We start from the raw sequence: 21,206 nt of genomic DNA on the forward strand, positions 1-21,206 counted from the left end.
TATTGGTGTTATGCCAGATCGTTCCTGGCCCACACGTCACAAACTAACAATTTTATAAGAATAATTTTATTTTTTTTAATTTTATTTTTACCCCGCCCATCTGACTGGGTCGCCCTGGCCACTCTGGGTAAACCCCAAAGTATTTTGCACTTGGACCCATGGGAAATCTCAAGGTAATCCAGTAGTGACAGGTTTTTCAGGTTTCACATTTCTACTGAAATCATATAACCAGTGGGTTTTTTGTGTGGGTTTTTTTAATGTTTAGGGGTACTCTCATTTTGACTCAAGAATATCACCATGTTATAGTTCAAATTGGGAAAAGTAAATACAGTAAATGGACAAAAGTACAAAGAACATGCATTACCTCATATTGCACAGCTGACAGTAACTTCCACATTGGCATGAGGTTGTGTGCACTAACATCTTCCCGAAACTAACCAATCACAGTCCTAGATTCCAATTCCTACTTCACACATTAAACGCTCACTTCCATCTGAGACTCAGGAAACACCGTGGCAGGAAATGAGGCCGCCATCGGGGGTGGCAACGGAACTGACGATTCACCGTGCTAGAGGAGAAACTAAAAAATTTAAAATTTTTAGTTTCTTCTCCCATTAGATTCACAAAATGTTTTAGGGGTACGCATACCCCTGTGTCCCCCCAGGAAAAAAGCACTTCATATAACAAAACTAGGATGAGATCACTGTAATTCTTAAAAGTTCAAGGACATAACCAGTTTTAAGCAGATGCGAATTCGTAATTAAAAAATAATACTGAAGTACGGAAGCATAAATGGTATAGCATGAGACTACCCCTGCCCCCATCCCCCCAAAATAAATAGAAATTCAATCTGAGATAGAAATTCAAAATTATATATATAATTTTTATTAGTTTTTTTAACATATCATTTTCAACAGTAATTAAACATACTTTTACATCTTATTCAAATTTTTGACTTCCATCAATCCTGTCTGAAAATTCTCCAATCTAATCTCTCAGTATGCATTTCTTATCTTCCCTATTACATTTCAAACTCATAACCAATATCTCTATCTTTTTCTACTTTGTAACACTTCGTATATTTCTCCTTACAAAACGTCTTGTAGTCCTACTAGCGTAATTTATTGATTACAGTTGCTCTTCAAATAATTCATATACTTATTCCAATCTTCTGTAAATCTCTGGTCCCGGGGGTTTCAAATCCTTCCTGTCATTTTGTCCAATTCTGCGTAGTCCATTAATGTCGCCTGCCATTCTTCTTTCATCGGAATTTCTTCTTGTTTCCACTTCTGGGCTAGCAATACTCTTGCCGCAGTTGTTGCATATAAAAACAATTTAACATCTTGCCTATTAATGTCCTGACCTATAACACCAAGTAAAAATGCTTCTGGTTTTTTTAAAAAATGTATATTTCAGCATCTTTTTCATCTCATTATATATCATTTCCCATAAGTTCTTTACTTTTTTACATTCCCACCACATATGAGAAAATGTTCCTTCTTTTTCTTTACATTTCCAACATTTATTATTTGTCTTATACATTTTAGCTAATTTCACTGGTGTAATATACCATCTATACATCATTTTCATCATATTCTCTTTCAAAGCATTACAGGCTGTAAAGAGATAGAAATTCAAAATGAGAAAAACATAATATGCATGACTTGGGGGGAAATTATGAAAAGTGTTAACCATGGGTAATGGTAGTGCTGTTAGAAAAATAATAGAAGAGTCTTGTGATAAGACAAATGAAACTGCATAAACATTTGTGGACTAAAGCCTTATCAGGTACATGAGGAAGTCTTATTCTCTTGCACATACAGCTGTGGAGGGGAAAAATATAAAACAGTGGGGTCAGATGGCAGTCAAATGCGAAAACAAGACCCGTGACAATTCATCTGGCTATTTTCCCAGTCAAAATCGCAAACGCCTCACACACAAAAACCCGATTTCCCACCTGCAAGAGAGAATATCCCATTCTGTTGTGTTTTACCTTAATCAGGTGAGATGGGGTGACAAAGGATCGACAGAGGAAGGAGCAAAACTAGAGAAGCCCAAAAATGCCGTCATCAAATTGCCAGAAGAGGAATTTGAGCCCTGGGAACCCAAGCCAAAGAGAGATCACCCCCGGAGGTTGCCCTCCGAAAGGAAATGGTACACTCCCATTAAGGTAACGCACGTATTTGATTTTCTTCTAGATTTTGCCAGACACCCGCTCCCAGAATTGAACACCAGAACGGCCACCGTCGTTCTTTGCCACGATCTTCTTAGGGACTTGCTCTCATGCACATATTAACGGTAAAGAAAGAAACCAAACCAGTTCTTAATTTTATTAAATTTTTATATGGTACCCAAGAAGCAGAGAAGTGGGGGCAGTTTCCGGCAAGATCTCATGTGATCTTGCCACAACCTGCCACCATTGTTTCTGCTTCACGGGCGCCACCACGGGATCCAGGTAAGAGTGGCAGCGGCAGGGGAAACTATATGGAGCCCACTCAGGAATCAAAACAGGAGCGTGCCATGACAGAACAACTGAGAGAAGAGGATTTTGCTGAATCTTGGGCGCCAGAGACGGAGGGAGCTGCGGCCCAGCAGGATTACAAACTTTTGGACTTGACAAATGAACTTGGAAAAAATCAGACTTGGAAAGATAAAATCTGGTTCGGTTTGGAAATGGGGGGCTGGATAGACCCCCCTCCACAGGGAGATTTGGTCTTTTCAAGTCTGGAAAGGGGCCGTCGGATGTCTGGAGTTGTGGGGGCTCCTAACTTTGAAGGGAATCTGGAATATGCTTGTAAATTTTACATTGAGCCTGGATTGGACTATGGAAAAGGGACTGTTTTGTTGAAAAAGGTCAAAAACACTACCAAGCTGGAGTTCCCACGAATAAAAGGGAAATATAAAGAAGAGCGATGGAAGGGACATGGAAGTGACTTAAGGGCCTCGGACATAAGACTGCCAGGTTAATGTGCTAGATTAATAGGATAAAAAGGACTGACAAACCCGGGACCAGGAGAAAAGGAGGTTGGATGAAGACTGGATTCTTTCTTTATATTTTTATCATTAGGACTGTTTTACAAAATTGAGAATGTTAGCAAAATGCTGAAATGAAATTATTTGGCTCTTATAAAAATGTTAAAAGAATTAGGCAAGAATGCTATGGTTAAGGAGAAGTTGATAAAAAATTAAGACTTAAGTTTTAAACTCTAAGGGTTTTTTTTTGTATAAGATAAGATGAAAACAGATTAAGGTAATGTGATGACAGAATATTATGAATTATGGAAAGGATTTGCTGTGATTATTATAAAATAGGATACAGGAAAAGGGAGGAGGAGGAGGAGGTCAAGGAAAGAAGGTATTGAAAGTGGAGAATTTGAGAATGATGGTTTTATTTTTTATTTTTATTTTTATTTTTTTCTTTTGTATAAAATTTTGTAGAAAACCCTTTTTTCAATAAATATCATTTTAAAAAAAAAAAGAGTGGCAGCGGCAGGAAGGCAACTTCCTGTTTTGCCTCAGGCGGCAAAATGGGGTGGGCTGCCTCACTGCAGAACAGTGATACCCCCTTTTTTCTGTGATTGCGAGTTGTTTTCAACTCTTTTAATCTTGTGTTTTGCCGCTGTAACCTGCCTTGGGACCTTAGGGTGAAAGGCAGGTAATTACAATTCATAATACAGTCGTACCTTGGTTCTCAAATGCCATGGTATTCGGACGTATTGGCGCTCGAACGCCAAAAACCCGGAAGTAAGTGTTCCGGTTTTCGTACGTTTTTTGGAAACCGAACGTCGGTCGCGGCTTCCAATTGAGTGCAAGAAGTTCCTGCAGCCAATCGGAAGCCGTGCCTTGGTTTTTGAACAGTTTCGGGAGTCGAACGGACTCCCAGAATGGATTAAGTTCGAGAACCAAGGTTCCACTGTAATAATAATATAAAAGTCCCAAGGCAAGGCAGGCAAATGCTACAAGCAGTCCACTAAAATTATGTGAATAGGGCAAGTTATGAGTTATGTGTAAATAATATTTGCCTGTTTAATAGGCCCTTGATCTGATTGCCATGTTGTTAAGATTTCTGAAATATTTTGTTACAATTTTTTCAGAAATGTGGGTAACAGTTGGGATTCCAGCCAAATCTAGCCAATGTGGTTAATGATCAAGGATGACGGTGTTGCCGTCCAACCATACCTGGGGGACCAGTGTTGGGAAATGCTGTTTTGTCCGGCCCAATATGATTCCTATGCAATAGATTAATATGTCTGAACTGCTTAGAATGGCTAAAGACCTCAAATGCTGTTTCAAAAGACTGGTGCATCTTAATTCTGTCTTAAATCAAAGTGGTGCTGGCCTTTAAAGCCCTAAACGGCCTTGGCCCAGTATACCTGAAGGAGCGTCTCCACCCGCCTGGATGCAATTGTATGCAATTGATGAGGGGGACTGAGCATCGCCCCCTCCCCTCCTGTCTTCAAGACTTACACTCCATCACTGCTGGGACTTCTCTCAAAGCCCAACTTCAATAGGGACAGTAAGATGGGATAGCAAGAAGAGTGTTTCAGGCTGCAGGTGGCAGTGAGGTAATAAGGAAACAAAAGGGGTCTTACACTCACAGATCTCTTTCTTGGCTTTAAAATTAACCCCTCACCCCACCCCATCCACCCAGCCTCTGCTTTAGATGTAAGTGGTCAGGAATAAACAAGGTCGGCAGCCCCTGTCAAACCCAGTTCATGTTCCCTTGAGTATACCTGAAGGAGCGTCTCCACCCCCATCGTTCAGCCTGGACACTGTGGTCCAGCTCCGAGGGCCTTCTAGCAGTTCCCTCCCTGCGAGAAGTGAAGCTACAGGAAACCAGGCAGAGGGCCTTCTTGGTGGTGGCGCCCGCCCTGTAGAACGCCCTTCCATCAGATGTCAAGGAAATAAACAGCTATCTGACTTTTAGAAGACATCTGAAGGCAGCCCTGTTTAGGGAAGTTTTTAACGTTTGATGTTTTATTCTGTTTATTATTCTGTTAGGAGCCGCCCAGGGTGGCAGGGTATAAATTATTATTATTATTATTATTATTATTATTATTATTATTATATTTGCTGTCCCATTTGCCCCAGCTGGACTGATTCCTGATTATTATTAATTCTGCAAAGGCTACTAGATTTGAAAAGCCAGCTGTGTGACCAGGTACAATAGCAACCCTAAACTCCGAGCCTAAGTTTTCAAAGGGAACACAACCCCTTGTTGAACATGCAAGATAAAAATCCTGTTTGGAAGAACCTCTTTCTTGCCTGAATTTAGTTTCAGTTTGCTAGTCCTCACGTAGCTCATTGCTGACATCAAACCAGTCTAGGAAACCTACCGTTTCCGATGTCCAATATGTCGATCATTTCTTATTTCAGGGCAAGCTGGATGCTCTCTGGGCCCTTGTTCGACGAGGCTATGATCAAGTTTCTCTAATGAGACCACAGCCTGGGGATAAGGTAAGGTTTTATAAGTGCCTTGACACGTCACTTCCTTCTTGTCAGAGACAATGCTTTTCATCTTTCTCTCTGTCTTTGTGTCCTATCGAATTCCTGTTAAAACTAAACGTTTTCAATCTAAAAGATTTATTATCATTCTGCATTAGTCTGAACCCCAAAGCCATAACTGGATCCTGTTTTATTATTTAACATGCAATCAACAATATCTTTTTTATATGCCTGTTGTCTTTGGCCATGGAGTTTTCTTGGCAGGGATACTGGAGTGGCTTGCCGGTTCCTGCTCCAGGTGGATCATGTTTGGTCAAAACTCTCCACTATGACCTGTCCATCTCGGGTGCCCTGCTCGGCATAGTTCATAGCTTCTTTGAGTTATTCAAACCCCTTCGCCACGGCAAGGCAGTGATCCATGAAGGGGTCTCTCTTCTCATGAGGTGGAGACTCCAATACTTTGGCCACCTCATGAGAAGAGAAGACTCCCTGGAAAAGACCCTGATGTTGGGAAAGATGGAGGGCACAAGGAGAAGGGGACGACAGAGGATGAGATGGTTGGATAGTGTTCTCGAAGCTATCAGCATGAGTTTGACCAAACTGGGGAGGCAGTGGAAGACAGGAGTGCCTGGCGTGCTCTGGTCCATGGGGTCACGAAGAGTCGGACACGACTAAACAACAACAATATCTTCCAGCTGGTTCACAATGAAAAAATAATTAAATACTGCATTCCTAAACTAAAACAATCAGTTAAAAAAACAGACCAACAAACAAATCACCATTGATACCAAAAAAGGTCCTAAAACAGATAATTGAACAGTCTGTGAGCACTTAGAAAAGGATGCTGTGATTACTAAGCGGCAGCATGTTTTTCTCAAAAACAAGTTATGCCAGACGATTCTCCTTTTTTGATGCAGTTCCAGCTTGGTGGATCAGGGGAATGCTGTGAATGTAGTATATTGTGACTTCAGTAAGGCTTTTGACAAAGTCGCCCATGATATTCTGGCAGAGAAGCTGGTAAAACGTGGACTAGATGAGTAACTGTTAGGTGGATTTGTAGCTGGTTAAGTGACCGAACCCACAGAGTGGTTCTTCATTGTCCGGGGAAAAAGTGACGAGTGGGGTGCTACAAGGTTCTGTCCTGGGCCTGCTGTTCAATGTCTTTATAACTGACTTGGATGGAGGAATTGAGCGGATTCTAACCCAATTTGCAAATGTCACCAAACTGGGAGGGATAGCTCATACTGCAGAAGACAGAATCGGGATTCGAGATGACCGTAACAGATTGGAGAACTGAGCCCAAACTCACAAAATGCATTTCAATAGGGACAAATGTCAGTTTGTGCACTTAAGCAGGAAGAACCAGGTGCACAAATATAAGATGGTTTGCCTGCATCAACAAAGTATAGTGTCCTGATCAAGGGAAGTCAATAGTCCTGCTTTATTCTGCAGTGGGGAGGAAGAAGCAGCCAAGATACATTCCGAACATCGCGATATATCAACATATCACAATATTTAGCTGCTGAGGTGGGGTGAAATAGCACACAATTTTGTTGCCCATAAAAAGGCAGATGAAACGTTATGGGTTATTTGAAGAGGAGTAATACAAAAATTATGGGACGCGGATGGCGCTGTGGGTTAAACCACAGAGCCTAGGACTTGCTGATCAGAAGGTCGGCGGTTCGAATCCCCGCGACGGGGTGAGCTCCCGTTGCTCGGTCCCTGCTCCTGCCAACCTAGCAGTTTGAAAGCACGTCAAAGTGCAAGTAGATAAAGAGGTACCGCTCCGGCGGGAAGGTAAACGGCGTTTCCGTGCGCTGCTCTGGTTCTCCAGAAGCGGCTTAGTCATGCTGGCCACATGACCCGGAAGCTGTACGCCGGCTCCCTCGGCCAATAAAGCGAGATGAGCGCCGCAACCCCAGAGTCGGTCACGACTGGACCTAATGGTCAGGGGTCCCTTTACCTTTAATACAAAAATTGTGTTGTGCTGCATTGCAATGCAGCGCTGTGCCTTCCCTCCCCACCCCTGTCCCTAAAGTACTGTGTGCAGTTGCAGTTATGCCACAATTTTATGACTGTGGCAACAATGAGGCTTCTGGCATAAGGATGGGGCAGGCTTCCCATGTAAGCTAAATCTCTGCGGGTAGCGGGGGGTGGGGGTGGAGAGAAGCTTGCCTTATGGAGCCCTGACCTTGTCCTTCTCAGATCCTCCTTTGATTTGGTTTTCGAAAAGAATCTGCCCTAGTATGCATTTCAGCAAATAACCACACAGGAAATTCCCCAAGCCCTGGTTGACCAAAAACCTCAGCTGAAAAGAGTCAGCATTCATGTTTACTCCAGCCCGGATGGAAAAGCCCGCCATTTGTATCTGAAAAATGCATGCCCTCTGTTGCTGAACACCATCCTATACATGTCTACTCCCATCGTATTCAATGAGGTTTCTTTTTTAATAATAGAAAACAACAACCAGTGCTAAGTGTGGCCTAGCCACTAATCAGAACCATAGCTGTCAACTTACAGATTTGAAAATAAGGGACCAGCAGCCTCGAAAATAAGGGATCAGCAGCCAAAATAAGGGATTTGGGCTTAGCTTATACAGAAATCCGGCACTGATGAAGCCATGCTGCTTGGGCTGCGACTGACTGTGTTTTGCCGGGGGTTTGACTAGATGATCCTAAGGGTCTACAACTCCCACCAAAGAAGAGTGGCAGACAAATGATGATGAACGACGTTGAGATGGCAAAGCTTACAGGCAGAATTAGAAACCAGGAAGAGGACCTCTTTAATAAAGAATGGGGAAAGTTTATAATTTAGTTGAAAAGCTATTGTCAAGATATATTGTCATTACATTGTCAATACATTGGTAGGATTGACTGAAAACTTGTAGTAAAAATTTGAACTATGGATGGACAAATGATTTATAAAAATAGAGTTATGAAAGGGATGCAGAGGGGGAAATCACTACATTAAGATGCTGCACTGGTTGGAGGGGATGCTAAGCAGCATGTCGGGGCTGCCGTCGTCCTGCTGCAAGGAGTTCCATTGGCCCTTCCCCGCCCAAGAGAGGGGGAGGGAGAGAGACTGTCGCCCACGCCGCCCGTGAGCCTGGCATGAGGCGGTTGCGGCGCCACCGCGGCCCTGAAGTGCTGCCCTTCTGCGTCCCTCCCTATCTCCTCCTCTTCCTCCTCCCTCAGGCCGCCTCCTCAGCCGCCGCCTCCGGCTTCCCCTGGCAGCGCGGCGGAAGTATCGCAAGAGAGGGGCTCCCTCGGCCAATAAAGCGAGATGAGCGCCGCAACCCCAGAGTCGGCCATGACTGGACCTAATGGTCAGGGGTCCCTTTGCCTAATACGTACAAGCGTTTACAATTTAAGTGTATTAAATTGCTGTACTTAACAACCTTTGCTGAAAAACCTCCCAAGGAAGGAGAGTTCACCACCTTCTGAGGGATACTGTTCCACTGTTGAACAGCTCTTACTGTCAGAAAGGTCTTCCTGACGTTTAGTCGGAATCCCCTTCCTTGTAACTTGGAGCCGTTGTAACTCCAGAGCCCCTCCAACCAGTGCAGCATCTTAATGTAGTGATTTCCCCCTCTGCATCCCTTTCATAACTCTATTTTTATAAATCATTTGTCCATCCAAAACAAGCTTGCTCCATCTTCCGTGGGACAGCCCTTTAGATATTTGAAGATGGCTTTTTAAAAGAAAATAGAAGGAGCAGGTGGGAGCACAGTGGAGGGGCAAACAAGTTCAAGGTCCATATTCACATAGCACTGTAGCATTCCTGGTCAAGGACTAGCGTGTGCTTTTTATTTTTATTTTTTTATATATATAATTTTTATTAATTTCAACATACCAATTATTATACATTCCACAGAACTTCACATCTTATACAATCTTTTTGGACTTCCATCAGCACCTCTGATGATCCACCTTTTTTATCATTTCTTCTGCATTTCTTAAATTCCTGTTGCCTTTAATCATCTCAACTCACAATCCACCTCTTTAACCATTTTTGCAATAATTCAAATAATTTACCTCACAAAACTTCTTGCAAACCTACAAACGTAATCTGGTCAATTACTTTTCAAATAGTCCGTAAATTTACACCAGTCTTCTGTGAATCTCTGGTCCCGCAGGTTTCGAATTCTTCCGGTTAGTTTATCCAATTCTGCATAGTCCATCAATTTCATCCTCCGTTCTTCTTTTGTCGGTAATTCTTCTTGTTTCCAATTTTGTGCCAATAATATTCTCGCTGCCGTCATTGCATATAAAAACAACTTACAATCCTTTCTGTTTATATCATCTCCTACAATGCCAAGTAAAATTGCTTCTGGTTTCTTAATAAATGTATATTTCAACATTTTTTTCATCTCATCATATATCATCTCCCAGAAGTTTTTCACCTTTTTACATTCCCACCACATATGATAAAATGTTCCCTCTTTTTCTTTGCATTTCCAACATTTATTGCTAACTTTATACATTTTAGCTAATTTAACGGGTGCGTGCTTTTTATTTTTAAAAGCCATCCAGATAAAATCACACCTTGCTCAAAGGGCACATCATTTAGTTGAGCTCTGAGAAAAGAAGGCACAAAGGCCATATCCTTTCCCCTCTGCTTGACCCCAGCATCTGATTGAGAGTCATGGCTAATAACTGTAGAATAAATCTGTGAATTTATCTAATTTTCCATGAGTTTGTGAGTCGCATGTGACCAGCTTGTTTCCCTGTTACCGCCGCGCAGTTCCTGCGGGGTTTCTGATCCCGCGAGTGTCTCCTGCTGTTTTTGAAAATGACAACATTCTGGATATAATAGATAATTCGCTGGGGAGAGCTTTGCATAGCCTCATTGCTCTCTTTCAGTGCTTCCTAGACTAGACTTTTGTTGCCATGACAAGTGACTTGTATGCCTCCCAGCTTGATGCATATGCTTAATATCAGTGACACTGTCTTAATGTTTGCTGACCGTGATTTCTGGGTGTCCTAGTCTAGGGGTAGAGCACTTCAATGATATAAAGCAATTGGGCCCAGAAGTATAATAGCTAGATGACTGCAGTCAACAAATCAGTTTTTGGCGTAGGCCAGTCTAATAGGATCTGTGTTTTGGGTGCTCAAGAATCCGGAGCGTTCCATGCTCTGGCCAGGCATTGTTTGGTTCCTTACCCAGAATGGAGGGAAGTGTTTCATAGGTGAGGAATCATGGAATTCTAGAGTTAGAAGGGACCCCTGGAGCCATCTAGTCCACCCCCTGCAATGCAAAAGCAGATCATTTGCTGGTCGTAAATGAATTGGCTTTGAGTGGTTTGCCAAAGAGCACCATGGGCTTGCAACACAGCTGAAAATCTGCCTCTTATGTCCCATACCCCTCGAGTTTTCAAAGTATATTCTCTGCTGCTTCGAGCAAGGCATTGTTGTTTTTTCATGTAAGGATGAAACCCCACCCAGTGTGGAAGGAGAGGATGGTGAGAAGATTCAAGGACAATCAAAGAAACATTTAAACATTTCAGTGTAGTGTAGTGTAGTACAGTGACAATTTTTTTTTTTTTAATTTGCAGAATATAGACCAGGCGTCAGCAACCTTTTTCAGCCGTGGGCCGGTCCACCGTCCCTCAGACCATGTGGTGGGCTGGACTATTTTTTTGGGGGGGGGAGATGAACGAATTCCTATGCCCCACAAATAACCCAGAGATGCATTTGAAATAAAAGGACACATTCTACTCATGTAAAAACACGCCGATTCCTGGACCGTCCGCAAGCTGGATTTAGTAGGCGATTGGGCCGCATCCGGCCCCTGGGCCTTAGGTTGCCTACCCCTGATATAGACATATTTTCAAGACGAGAGCAAGAGTATCAAGTGATATGGAGGACAATCCTAGTTGTGTTTTCCAATGTATTTCTAACCGGTGAAAAATTTGGTGTGGTGCAAGCAAATTTTTATGGCCCAGAGAACAAAGTTTGAGAACCACTGGTGTACCATACTGAAGATGACTTCTCAGCCCAAGCCCTCCTGATGATTTTACCCAGCAGTTTCCAATTGCATGGGTGGCAAAAAATTGAACCTTGTGGCACAGCATAAACTCTCCTTCCATCACTACCCCCTGAGAACCGCCAAGGAAGAGCCAGGATCAGTTCAGCTCCCTCCCAGTCCCATTCCTTCCCAGCGGGTTCTCTAAATCAGTCCAAGCAAAATCTTTCAGTCACTTGAATCATCCATGCCGATAGATTTCAGAAATATTACTTGAAAACTATGTTTAATACCTGAAGCTGTATGGCCCTTTTGACAAAAATTATGGACAGTACTGTTGGGGACGCGGATGGCGCTGTGGGTTAAGCCACAGAGCCTAGGACTTGCCGATCAGAAGGTTGGCGGTTTGAATCCCCGCGACGGGGTGAGCTCCCGTTGCTCGGTCCCTGCTCCTGCCAACCTAGCAGTTCCAAAGCACATCAAAGTGCAAGTAGATAAATAGGTACCGCTCGGGCGGGAAGGTCAACGGCGTTTCCGTGCGCTGCTCTGGTTCGCCGGAAGCGGCTTAGTCATGCTGGCCACACGACCCGGAAGCTGTACGCCGGCTCCCTCAGCCAATAAAGCGAGATGAGCGCCGCAACCCCAGAGTCGGTCACAACTGGACCTAATGGTCAGGGGTCCCTTTACCTTTACTTATGGACATTACTGAGCTGAGGACAAACTTCCGCAAAAACCCCATCACCCAGTTTGATGCTAATAATTCTAGAGCTGCTCATGTTCTGAGGCTCACCGTTTCTGTGACCTGAAGAATTGGAGCGTCTGATCCTCTGAGACAGTCCAGCTTATAAAAATAATTTAACAAAAAATAATTTTCAGGGATGTGTGGATTAGCATTCTAAAATGTTTTATGAAATATGTGAAGTAACTGCCTTTTTTCAGTGCAAATGTCAGTTGATTGTGCTCATGTGGGAAAAGATTTGGTTAAATATAGATCTATAAAAGCCCTCCCATTTTTTTGTTTCCTCTGATAAATCGTACTGCGTAAATGCACTTAGCAATTAGCAGAAGCCCAGTTATAGAAACTGTTATTTTTTCTACCTTTTCAGCTGTGGAGAGTTGGGTTAGAGAAAGCAGGCATGACTGAAAAACACACTACTGTCTTTAAGTTGCAGCTGTTTTAATCGCCCTTTTGATTAACGCTGAGGCAAAAACTGATTTCTAAACCCAAGGCTTTGTTTCTTGCAAGCTGCAAACTGGTGTGAGTTAACCCAGGCATACATTAAGTGACCAACTGCGCCAGTGGCTTCCTAATTTCCAGCTCTGCTCTCTATGATAATCAGTAAAATACCACGGGAAGCAAGGGAGGTTTTTTAATCGGCCGTGACAGCCAGCCCATGGCTTTTAGCAAGCATCAATTTCCTTAAAGCGCAACCTCCGATACAGGCCATCTAGTTAACATGAATTGCCAGTGATCAACTTTATTCCAAGTCCATCTATCTTAACAATAAATCTCACCACCTTCTTTTCTGCTTTGCTGGCACCGCAAGCCAGACAGAGCCCACCCGGCAAGGACCTGCCCATCAGAAAGAATAACCTCCCGGACTTCATTGTGTTGGTATCATCAGTTGACAGATATGAGATGCGTTTGCCAAGTGCCCGGGGCTGCTAACTTAGAGCAGAGAGGCGCATGTTGCTTGCGTCCGAAGCAGCGTCTCCTCAGCAAGTTCCTACAGAGACGGGCAGTGTGAAGTATTTCTAAACCAGAGGCCTCGCAGTTGAGGGCACAGAAACTGAAAAATTCGGAGACAGGCATCCATTCAGTTGTTGTTGCTGTTTAGTCGTTTAGTCGTGTCCGACTCTTCGTGACCCCATGGACCAGAGCACGCCAGGCACTTCTGTCTTCCACTGCCTCCCGCAGTTTGGTCAAACTCATGTTTGTAGCTTCGAGAACACTGTCCAACCATCTCGTCCTCTGTCTTCCCCTTCCCTTGTGCCCTCAATCTTTCCCAACATCAGGGTCTTTCCCAGGGAGTCTTCTCTTCTCATGAGGTGGCCAAAGTATTGGAGCCTCAGCTTCACGATCTGTCCTTCCAGTGAGCACTCAGGGCTGATTTCCTTCAGAATGGATCGGTTTGATCTTCTTGCAGTCCATGGGACTCTCAAGAGTCTCCTCCAGCACCATAATTCAAATGCATCAATTATTCGGCGATCAGCCTTCTTTATGGTCCAGCTCTCACTACCATACATCACTACTGGGAAAACCATAGCTTTAACTATACGGACCTTTGTTGGCAAGGTATCCATTCAGTCAGCCGCTCTAAATGTTACTGCTGCAAAGTGGCATTCCTGAGATCGAGAAGTCAAATCTTTACAGACAAGCCCTGTCTTTTTCAGATATATTTTTTTTATGTGACGGGCCTCGTGTGGCCACCCTAGCTCCATTTTGACTGGAAACGCTTCCGGTTATTGTGGTTTTTTTTTGTGCGTGTTTTTTTATTCATATCTCGCCTTTTCTCCAGAACCAGGCATCTCACAGATATTTAAAATTCAGGTAGGTAGCCGTGTTGGTCTGACGCAGTAGAAATATATATAAAAAATAAAAAAATTGTCCAGTACAGTGGTACCTCGGGTAAAGTATTTAATTCGTTCCGGAGGTCCGTACTTAACCTGAAACTGTTCTTAACCTGAAGCACCACTTTAGCTAATGGGGTCACCCACTGCTGCCGCGCCGCCAGAGCACGATTTCTGTTCTCATCCTGAAGCAAAGTTCTTAACCTGAAGCAATATTTCTGGGTTAGCAGAGCCTGTAACCTGAAGCATATGTAACCTGAAGCATATGTAATCTGAGGCACCACTGTAGCACCTTAGAGACCAAGTACAGTCATACCTCAGGTTGCGAACGTGATCCATGCGGGAGGCACGCTCGCAACCGCAGTATTCGCAGCCTGAAGCACCACGTCTGCACACTCGCGTGACATGATTTGGTATTTCTGCACATGCGCGAGCGCCAAAACCCGGAAGTAACCCGTTCTGGTACTCCTGAAAACGCGCAACCCGCAATGTTCGTAACCCGAGGTATGACTGTAAGTTTGTTCTTGGTATGAGCTTTCATGTGCACAAAAGTTCATACCAAGAACAAACTTAGTTGGTCTCTAAGGTGCTACTGGACAATTTTTTTATTTTTTAATATATTTTAAAAATACAGATAAAACCGCACATAGCTTTTAAAAAGCATGTAATTATTGTTACTGTTAAAAAGCAATTAAACTGTCAAAGGAATTAAGGTAATGTACTACTAAAATTGGATGCGGGTGGCGCTGTGGTTTAAACCACTGAGCCTCTTGGGCTTGTCGATCGGAAGGTCGGCGGTTTGAATCCCCACAACGGGGTGAGCTCCCATTGCTCGGTCCCTGCTCCTGCCAACCTAGCAGTTCGAAAGCACGCCAAAAAGTGCAAGTAGATAAAAAGGTACCACTCTGGCGGGAAGGTAAACGGCATTTTCGTGCGCTGCTCTGATTTTGCCGGAAGCGGCTTAGTCATGCTGGCCACATGACCCGGAAAAACTGTCTGCGGACAAACGTCGGCTCCCTTGGCCTGTAAAGTGAGATGAGTGCCGCAACCCCAGAGTCATTCGTGACTGGACTTAACTGTCCAGTCCAGTTTACTACTAAAATTATGATTAGTTGTGGGATTTGTATAACACATTTGCATAATAATAAGAAATGTGGATAATACATAGTAATCAATCATCATCCTATACTGAAATGCAGACTGTTAAGTTCTGGGTGAACATTTCAGACGACACAGCAATTCTTCAAACAGCTCTTGTTTATTCACAGGCCAGAACAGAACTGAACTGAAGGGTTCGGCCAGCCTGCTTATATAGAGCTCCACTAGAACGCAACAGTAACCATTTTCTGTAACTATCCAATCACTGAACGTCACTTTTGATCCCTTATTTGCATATGTGGACCTGAACTATCTACAGTATCCCCCTGCTGGCCCAGGGTGAGAACTTCAGTACATAACACAGACACTAAACCAAGAACAAAGGAACAGCACACTATTATCCCTTCCCTTAAAAGCAATCAGTTCCCCACAGAGTTAAAATAACTATTCATCTGTCAGTGGAAGGACAATGAAGAAGCCAGTCTAGCTTCTCTAGGAAGTGAGATCCAAAACCTGGGAGCAGCCATCACTAAGAAGGCCCTGTTGCGCATCCCTAGCAAGATGTGCCTTTGAAGGTGGCAGGCTTCATGTCTTCGCTGTGATTCTTATTTTGGCTTCGGGCAACGTGTCAAATATGGAGGGCAGTTTCTGTTGAGCAGGGGACTTCCTGTTTAGAAGCTTAGTGCCTCTGCCAGTTATGCTACCCAAGTCTCTTTTCAATAGTCCACCTTGGCCGAATTTTCCCTTTGCTAAGCAAAGCCAGCCCTGGCTGCTTTTACAGAAGAAAGAAGTCGAGAACAGAATATGGTGAACCAGCGCAGGATAAAGCGCCATTGCTGTCTCAAGGGTTTTTCATATGGTGGCTTTAAAATTAACTTATCCCTGCTGGGATTTGCCATTCTTGTAAAAAGAATGACAGCGCTGGCTTACATTTACATTGTGCAACTAGGAGCACATTTCTGTGCATGGCTATTCTGAAATAAGTTCAATTGGGCTTGCTCTCATATAAGTACAGGCCCCCAAACCCCTTAACTGTTCTGGTGAATGCAGGCTGGCATCAAAATTAAAAGAATTATTAATTATTTGTTGCTATCTTTCACCCTTGTAGTAATACAAGGCTGAAATTCATCTTGATTTCTTGAAGTCTCATCTCCTTTGAGCACCACAGTACAAAACGAGACGAGACTCCTGCGATATTTTGCAAGGAAATGTCACACTAGATCTGTTGATGACCGGGCCGGTTTTGTGTCAGATGTTCCAGTCCAGCTTTATTTTCCAAGACAAACGTAGCACTTGGCCTTTAAATTACCCATCTGTCCGACAAATCAAGTGGTGTGGCAGGAACTGGCAATAGTTTGACGTTGCCCATCAGTTTAATTGAAGTGAAAGTAATGCAAAGTGATCATCCTACAGGATTCGCTTTGATTATGGACTGTGAATATATTTGGTGCAGCGAAGGAGGCAGAAAGCAAAAGCTAGTGTCAGGCAGCAGTGCTTCTAAGCTTTGAAATAATAATAAACCAGGCATTAGCAAAGATTAAGAAGCATCTTGTTAATCACAGAGCAATCAGTAACACGACTGATGTGTCTTTGTCTCTGCCTTTTAAAATGGAATCCCTCACACACACCCCTCTCTTACACATGTGCTGTAACCCGGTACGATCCATTCCATTAGAGCAGGCATAGGCAAACTCGGCTCTCCAGATCTTTTGGGACTACAATTCCCATCATCCCTGACCACTGGTCCTGTTAGCTAGGGATCATGGGAATTGTAGTCCCAAAACATCTGGAGGGCCGAGTTTGCCTAGGCAAAGCAGTTGGAGTATTATTTCATTGTGGAGTTAAGAGTTTCAAGTAAAAATGAAATGGGTGTGATTCCGCCCCACTCCATCCCATGTAGCATTAACCGAGTTAATTCTCAAAAGTAAAAAGTGCTCCTGTTTTGAGGTCAGGTGGCTGAGACAGAATGGCCGCTTGGTGGATTTCAGATTACCATGCGCCACAAGCCTGCAGACCCAGAAAACATCAGGCGTACCTGGAGCCCGGATACCACACTAGCCTCTGGGGTTATTTTGACTTGTGGGAGCAGTTTCAACAGCTACCAGCCAAGAGCCACAGGTTCATAGCAGCATGTTTCTGCCTGAAAGCCGCCGCAGCTGCTCAGCCATTCAGAAGTAATGGACTATGTAAAACACAGGCTTCATAGTTACTTAGGGTTTGCCAGGGCTTGGCAGACGACTTGTGGATCCTGCCCTGTATGTTGGCATCGGCATATCTGCCATAAAGGCCTCGCGGTGCCAAATTAACAGGTCTATGAGACATGAGCCTAATCTTTTGATTAGGCTGTTAGTTGCGGATGTGGCTCCCCCTGGATTCATATATCCCAAGGAAAGGGGCAAGTAGTTAGCACTGTGTGTTGGTAGTGCTGTATTGATGATTAACCAATTAATTGATTACAGTGGTACCTTAGTTCTCAGATGCCTTAGTACTCAAACAACTTGGAACCCAAACACTGCAAACCCAGAAGTAAGTGTTCCGGTTTTCGAACATTTTTTGGAAGCTGAACGTGCTCTGATTTGAGTGCCACACTTCCGTTTTGAGTGTTACGCTGAGGTCTGTCTGTTTTTGCTATTTATTCTTTATTTATTTTTGCTCTTTTGTTTTTGTTTTTGTGACTGTGTGAAACCCAGTTCAGCTACTGATTGATTGATTGATTGTGTGACTTCAATACATTGTTTATTGCTTTCATTTTGTGGATCAGTGGTCTCATTAGATAGTAAAATCCATGTTAAACTGCTGTTTTAGGGGTTGTTTTTAAAAAGTCTGGAACAGATCAATCCATTTTGCATTACTTTCTGTGGGAAAACACGCCTTGGCTTTGGAACGCTTTGGTTTTGGAACCGGCTTCCAGAACGGATTAAGGTTGAAAACCAAGGTATTACTAAAAAATAGCAGAAAGAATGATGTCAGTACTTGGAAAGAATAACCTTCCCTTTGTTTGCCTCTACAGGGACGATGCATAAATTTCACCAGAGTGAAATCAGATGGGACGGTCATCTCGTACAGCGCACCTCAGCAGCCAAGAGAACACCACACCCTCAACAATGCTCCAAGAAGCCCATCTTCTCCAGCGCCAATGCAGCCCCCTCCCTGCAGGCAACTTCCTCCTGCGCCTCCCCCTTCGAGATGTCCACCAGGGCCCCCGCCATCGCGTCCTCCGCCTCAGCTTCTGGCTTGAAACGTGGGGAACCGAGATGGGAGCAGAGCATATCCAGTCTTCGTTTATAATCAAGAGTTTGTTGCTGGTCAGCAAAAAAGCAGAACAAAATGCCAGGCGTCCTTTTGTACTGTCGTGTATATTTATGCCACACGTGCCATATAAACATTCAATGATTGAATCTTGGGAACTGCTGGGTATTTGACAAAAGAACAATATCCAGGCAGCGAGTGATAATAGATTATGCATTAATGGTTCACACACACATACCCTTGTTATGTTTTATAAGTCGTTAGCCAGATGGAAATATCCTGCGCTGATGAATGGGGTTAGGTTTCCCCGCAAATAATTTTGCCATCCATAATAGTAATGCTAGGAAGGGTCCGATTAAGTGGAAGCTAAATTCTGTAAATTCCCCCCCCCCCCCATTGTCTCAGGTTCTTTCAATGCCACTGGGAAGGTCCTGCTAATTTTAAGCCGACTAAAGTAACGACTTCATATTGCGGCGGTGTCTTAAACATTTGCTATTTTGGATTCAGGAAGCTTCCCAAGTCTCCCATTTCTTTGCACCTCACAGTTGATGGGGCAGCAACTACCAGGCAGCAACTCTTGCAGGGTACGAGGGGGGGGGGTCATTTTGCACATAAACCAACTTCTGTTGGACTTCCGCTGTATTATGCATTGCATCCTTTGCCGACGGGCGCCAGTCTTCTGATAAATTCAGCTGGGCGTCTCCTTTCCAATATAGTATCGTTCCTGTTTTTTATTCACTGATAAAACTGTTCTGCTTCCATACATAGAAAAAAAAGATAGATGTGGAAGAGATGGTACACCTTCTACTTTACTGCTGGACAGTCAAAATAACTTATTAAATAGTGCTGCAGGCAAATGTGCGTCAAAGGCGCCACACAACTATCAGTTCAGGTGCGATCATGCTGCATGTGCTGTTATCAAATGACTCTCCAGCTTTGAGCTGGGCTGGGGGGGGGGAAACATTGGTACTTTTTCTGCGTTTTTAAGAGCTTCATCCAATTGCATCATGCAAATCTATGCAAAGTATTAATAGCACCAAGAGGGCCAGGGATTTGTGCACGCGCAACAAAACTGTAAAAGATACAGCGATAACAAAATAACTTAAAAGAGGAGGATTATACAGATGGCCTTTTTTAAAAAAGGCATACGCGTTGCAGTTGTGGCCTGGTGAGGGGGTTTGAGAAAGTAAAAAGACGGCGTTTGGCTGTGTAGCGTCTTGAGAATTTAAATAGGGTATGTATCAGAGCAGGTCGTTGAATGCTGTCCACTGGTCCATCTTGTAAACAACTTTCTGTAAGTAACGAAGTGCTTCCAATGTTATACTTGTGTAAGATTTGTGCATTGTGCACATCTCGTTAGCAACATCTGCAAGGGTAAGTATGTGGCGATGAAAGCTATGTAGCAAAAAATATTTCATAATCCAAACTTTTATGTAGTTCTCATGGATTTTAAAATAGCAATAAAACTGCTAAATTAGCTACAGATTGTCTTGGTGAATTAAGAAAAAGATAATTCTGACTTTCTACCTGCGTTCCTATTGTTGTTACTGAGTTTGTTTACTGGGGGGGGGTTGGGATTTGTAAGATCAATAAGGGGAAGAGTTGGCTGTCCTGGCCACCTTGCCCTGTTCCTTAATTCACATTTGTTTATTTCCTTAATGCTTTTTCCAGGCTTCTTCAGCCACTGCTTCTCTCTCGCTCGGTGTCTTGAACAAAACAATGCAGAGTTTGCAATGTGCACACAAATTCTTAACAAGCACACAAAACCAGCAATTACAGATGGTGGAGGAAGTGACCTTGGAACCAACTGAGCTTAAAAATAGCCCTGGACTGAGGTCTTGCCAAAACCTCTCTCTCTCGCTCTCTTTCTCATTGCTGAGTCAAACTATCCCTCTCCAAGTCTCTGTCGTTCCTGCAGCCACAAAAATTGATACTGAACAAACCAAGAATTATTTCCTTTCCTTTCACACCAACGGTTTGTGGCAGGTCGGACTGTCTACTGTCAGTAACCAAGAGGGAGGCCCAGGCACTCGAGAGCTAGAACACTCTTTCTTTCTTTCTTTCTTTCTTTCTTTCTTTCTTTCTTTCTTTCTTTCTTTCTTTCTTTCTTTCTCTTTCTCTTTCTCTCTTTCTCTCTCTCTCTCTCTCTCTCTCTCTCTCACACACACACACACAAAGAGAGAGAGGGGGGGGAAATTAGACACAGTATTCCAGATATGGTCTGACCAAGGCAGAATAGAGTGGGACTATTGATCTGGACAGGGACGTGGGTGGCGCTGTGGGTTAAACCACAGAGCCTAGGACTTGCCAATCAGAAGGTCGGCGGTTCGAATCCCCACGACGGGGTGAGCTACCGTTGCTCGGTCCCTGCTCCTGCCCACCTAGCAGTTCGAAAGCACATCAAAGTGCAAGTAGATAAATAGGTACTGCTCCAGCAGGAAGGTAAACGGCAGTTCCGTGTGCTGCTCTGGTTCGCCAGAAGCGGCTTAGTCATGCTGGCCACATGACCCGGAAGCTCACTTGGCCAGTAAAGCAAGATGAGCGCCGCAACCCCAGAGTCAGCCACGACTGGACCTAATGGTCAGGGGTCCCTTTACCCTTTACCTATTGATCTGGACGCTATACTTCTGTTGACGCTATTTTTTGCTGCTGCATCGCACTGTTGACTCACGTTAAGCTTGTGGTCCACCAAGACCCCTAGATCCTTTTCACACGTACTGCTAGTGAGCCAGGTATCCCCCATCTTGTATTTGTGCAGCCGGTTATTCCTGCAAAAGTGCACAACCTGACACTTGTCCCTACTGAAATTCCTTTGGTTAGTTTGGGCCCAGTAATCCAATCTGTGGAAGGTCATATTGAATCCTGGTTCTGTCTGCTGC

General features: G+C 43.8%; 1 protein-coding gene across 1 annotated transcript in view; it reads left to right on the forward strand.

Annotated features, from left to right (window-relative positions):
• ANTXRL (ANTXR like) overlaps window positions 1-19,810 on the forward strand; it is a 53,849-nt gene extending 34,039 nt beyond the window's left edge. The window contains exons 16-18 of the mRNA XM_081005554.1: window positions 2,003-2,170; window positions 5,377-5,457; window positions 18,089-19,810. Of these exons, the coding sequence (XP_080861680.1) occupies window positions 2,003-2,170; window positions 5,377-5,457; window positions 18,089-18,316 (477 nt within the window). The 3' untranslated portion in view covers window positions 18,317-19,810. The remainder of the gene's footprint in view (window positions 1-2,002; window positions 2,171-5,376; window positions 5,458-18,088) is intronic.
• The last annotated feature ends 1,396 nt before the right edge of the window (window positions 19,811-21,206 follow it).

The sequence above is a fragment of the Podarcis pityusensis genome (assembly GCF_964106645.2).
Source record: "Podarcis pityusensis genome assembly, chromosome: 5".
Classification (NCBI taxonomy): domain Eukaryota; kingdom Metazoa; phylum Chordata; class Lepidosauria; order Squamata; family Lacertidae; genus Podarcis; species Podarcis pityusensis.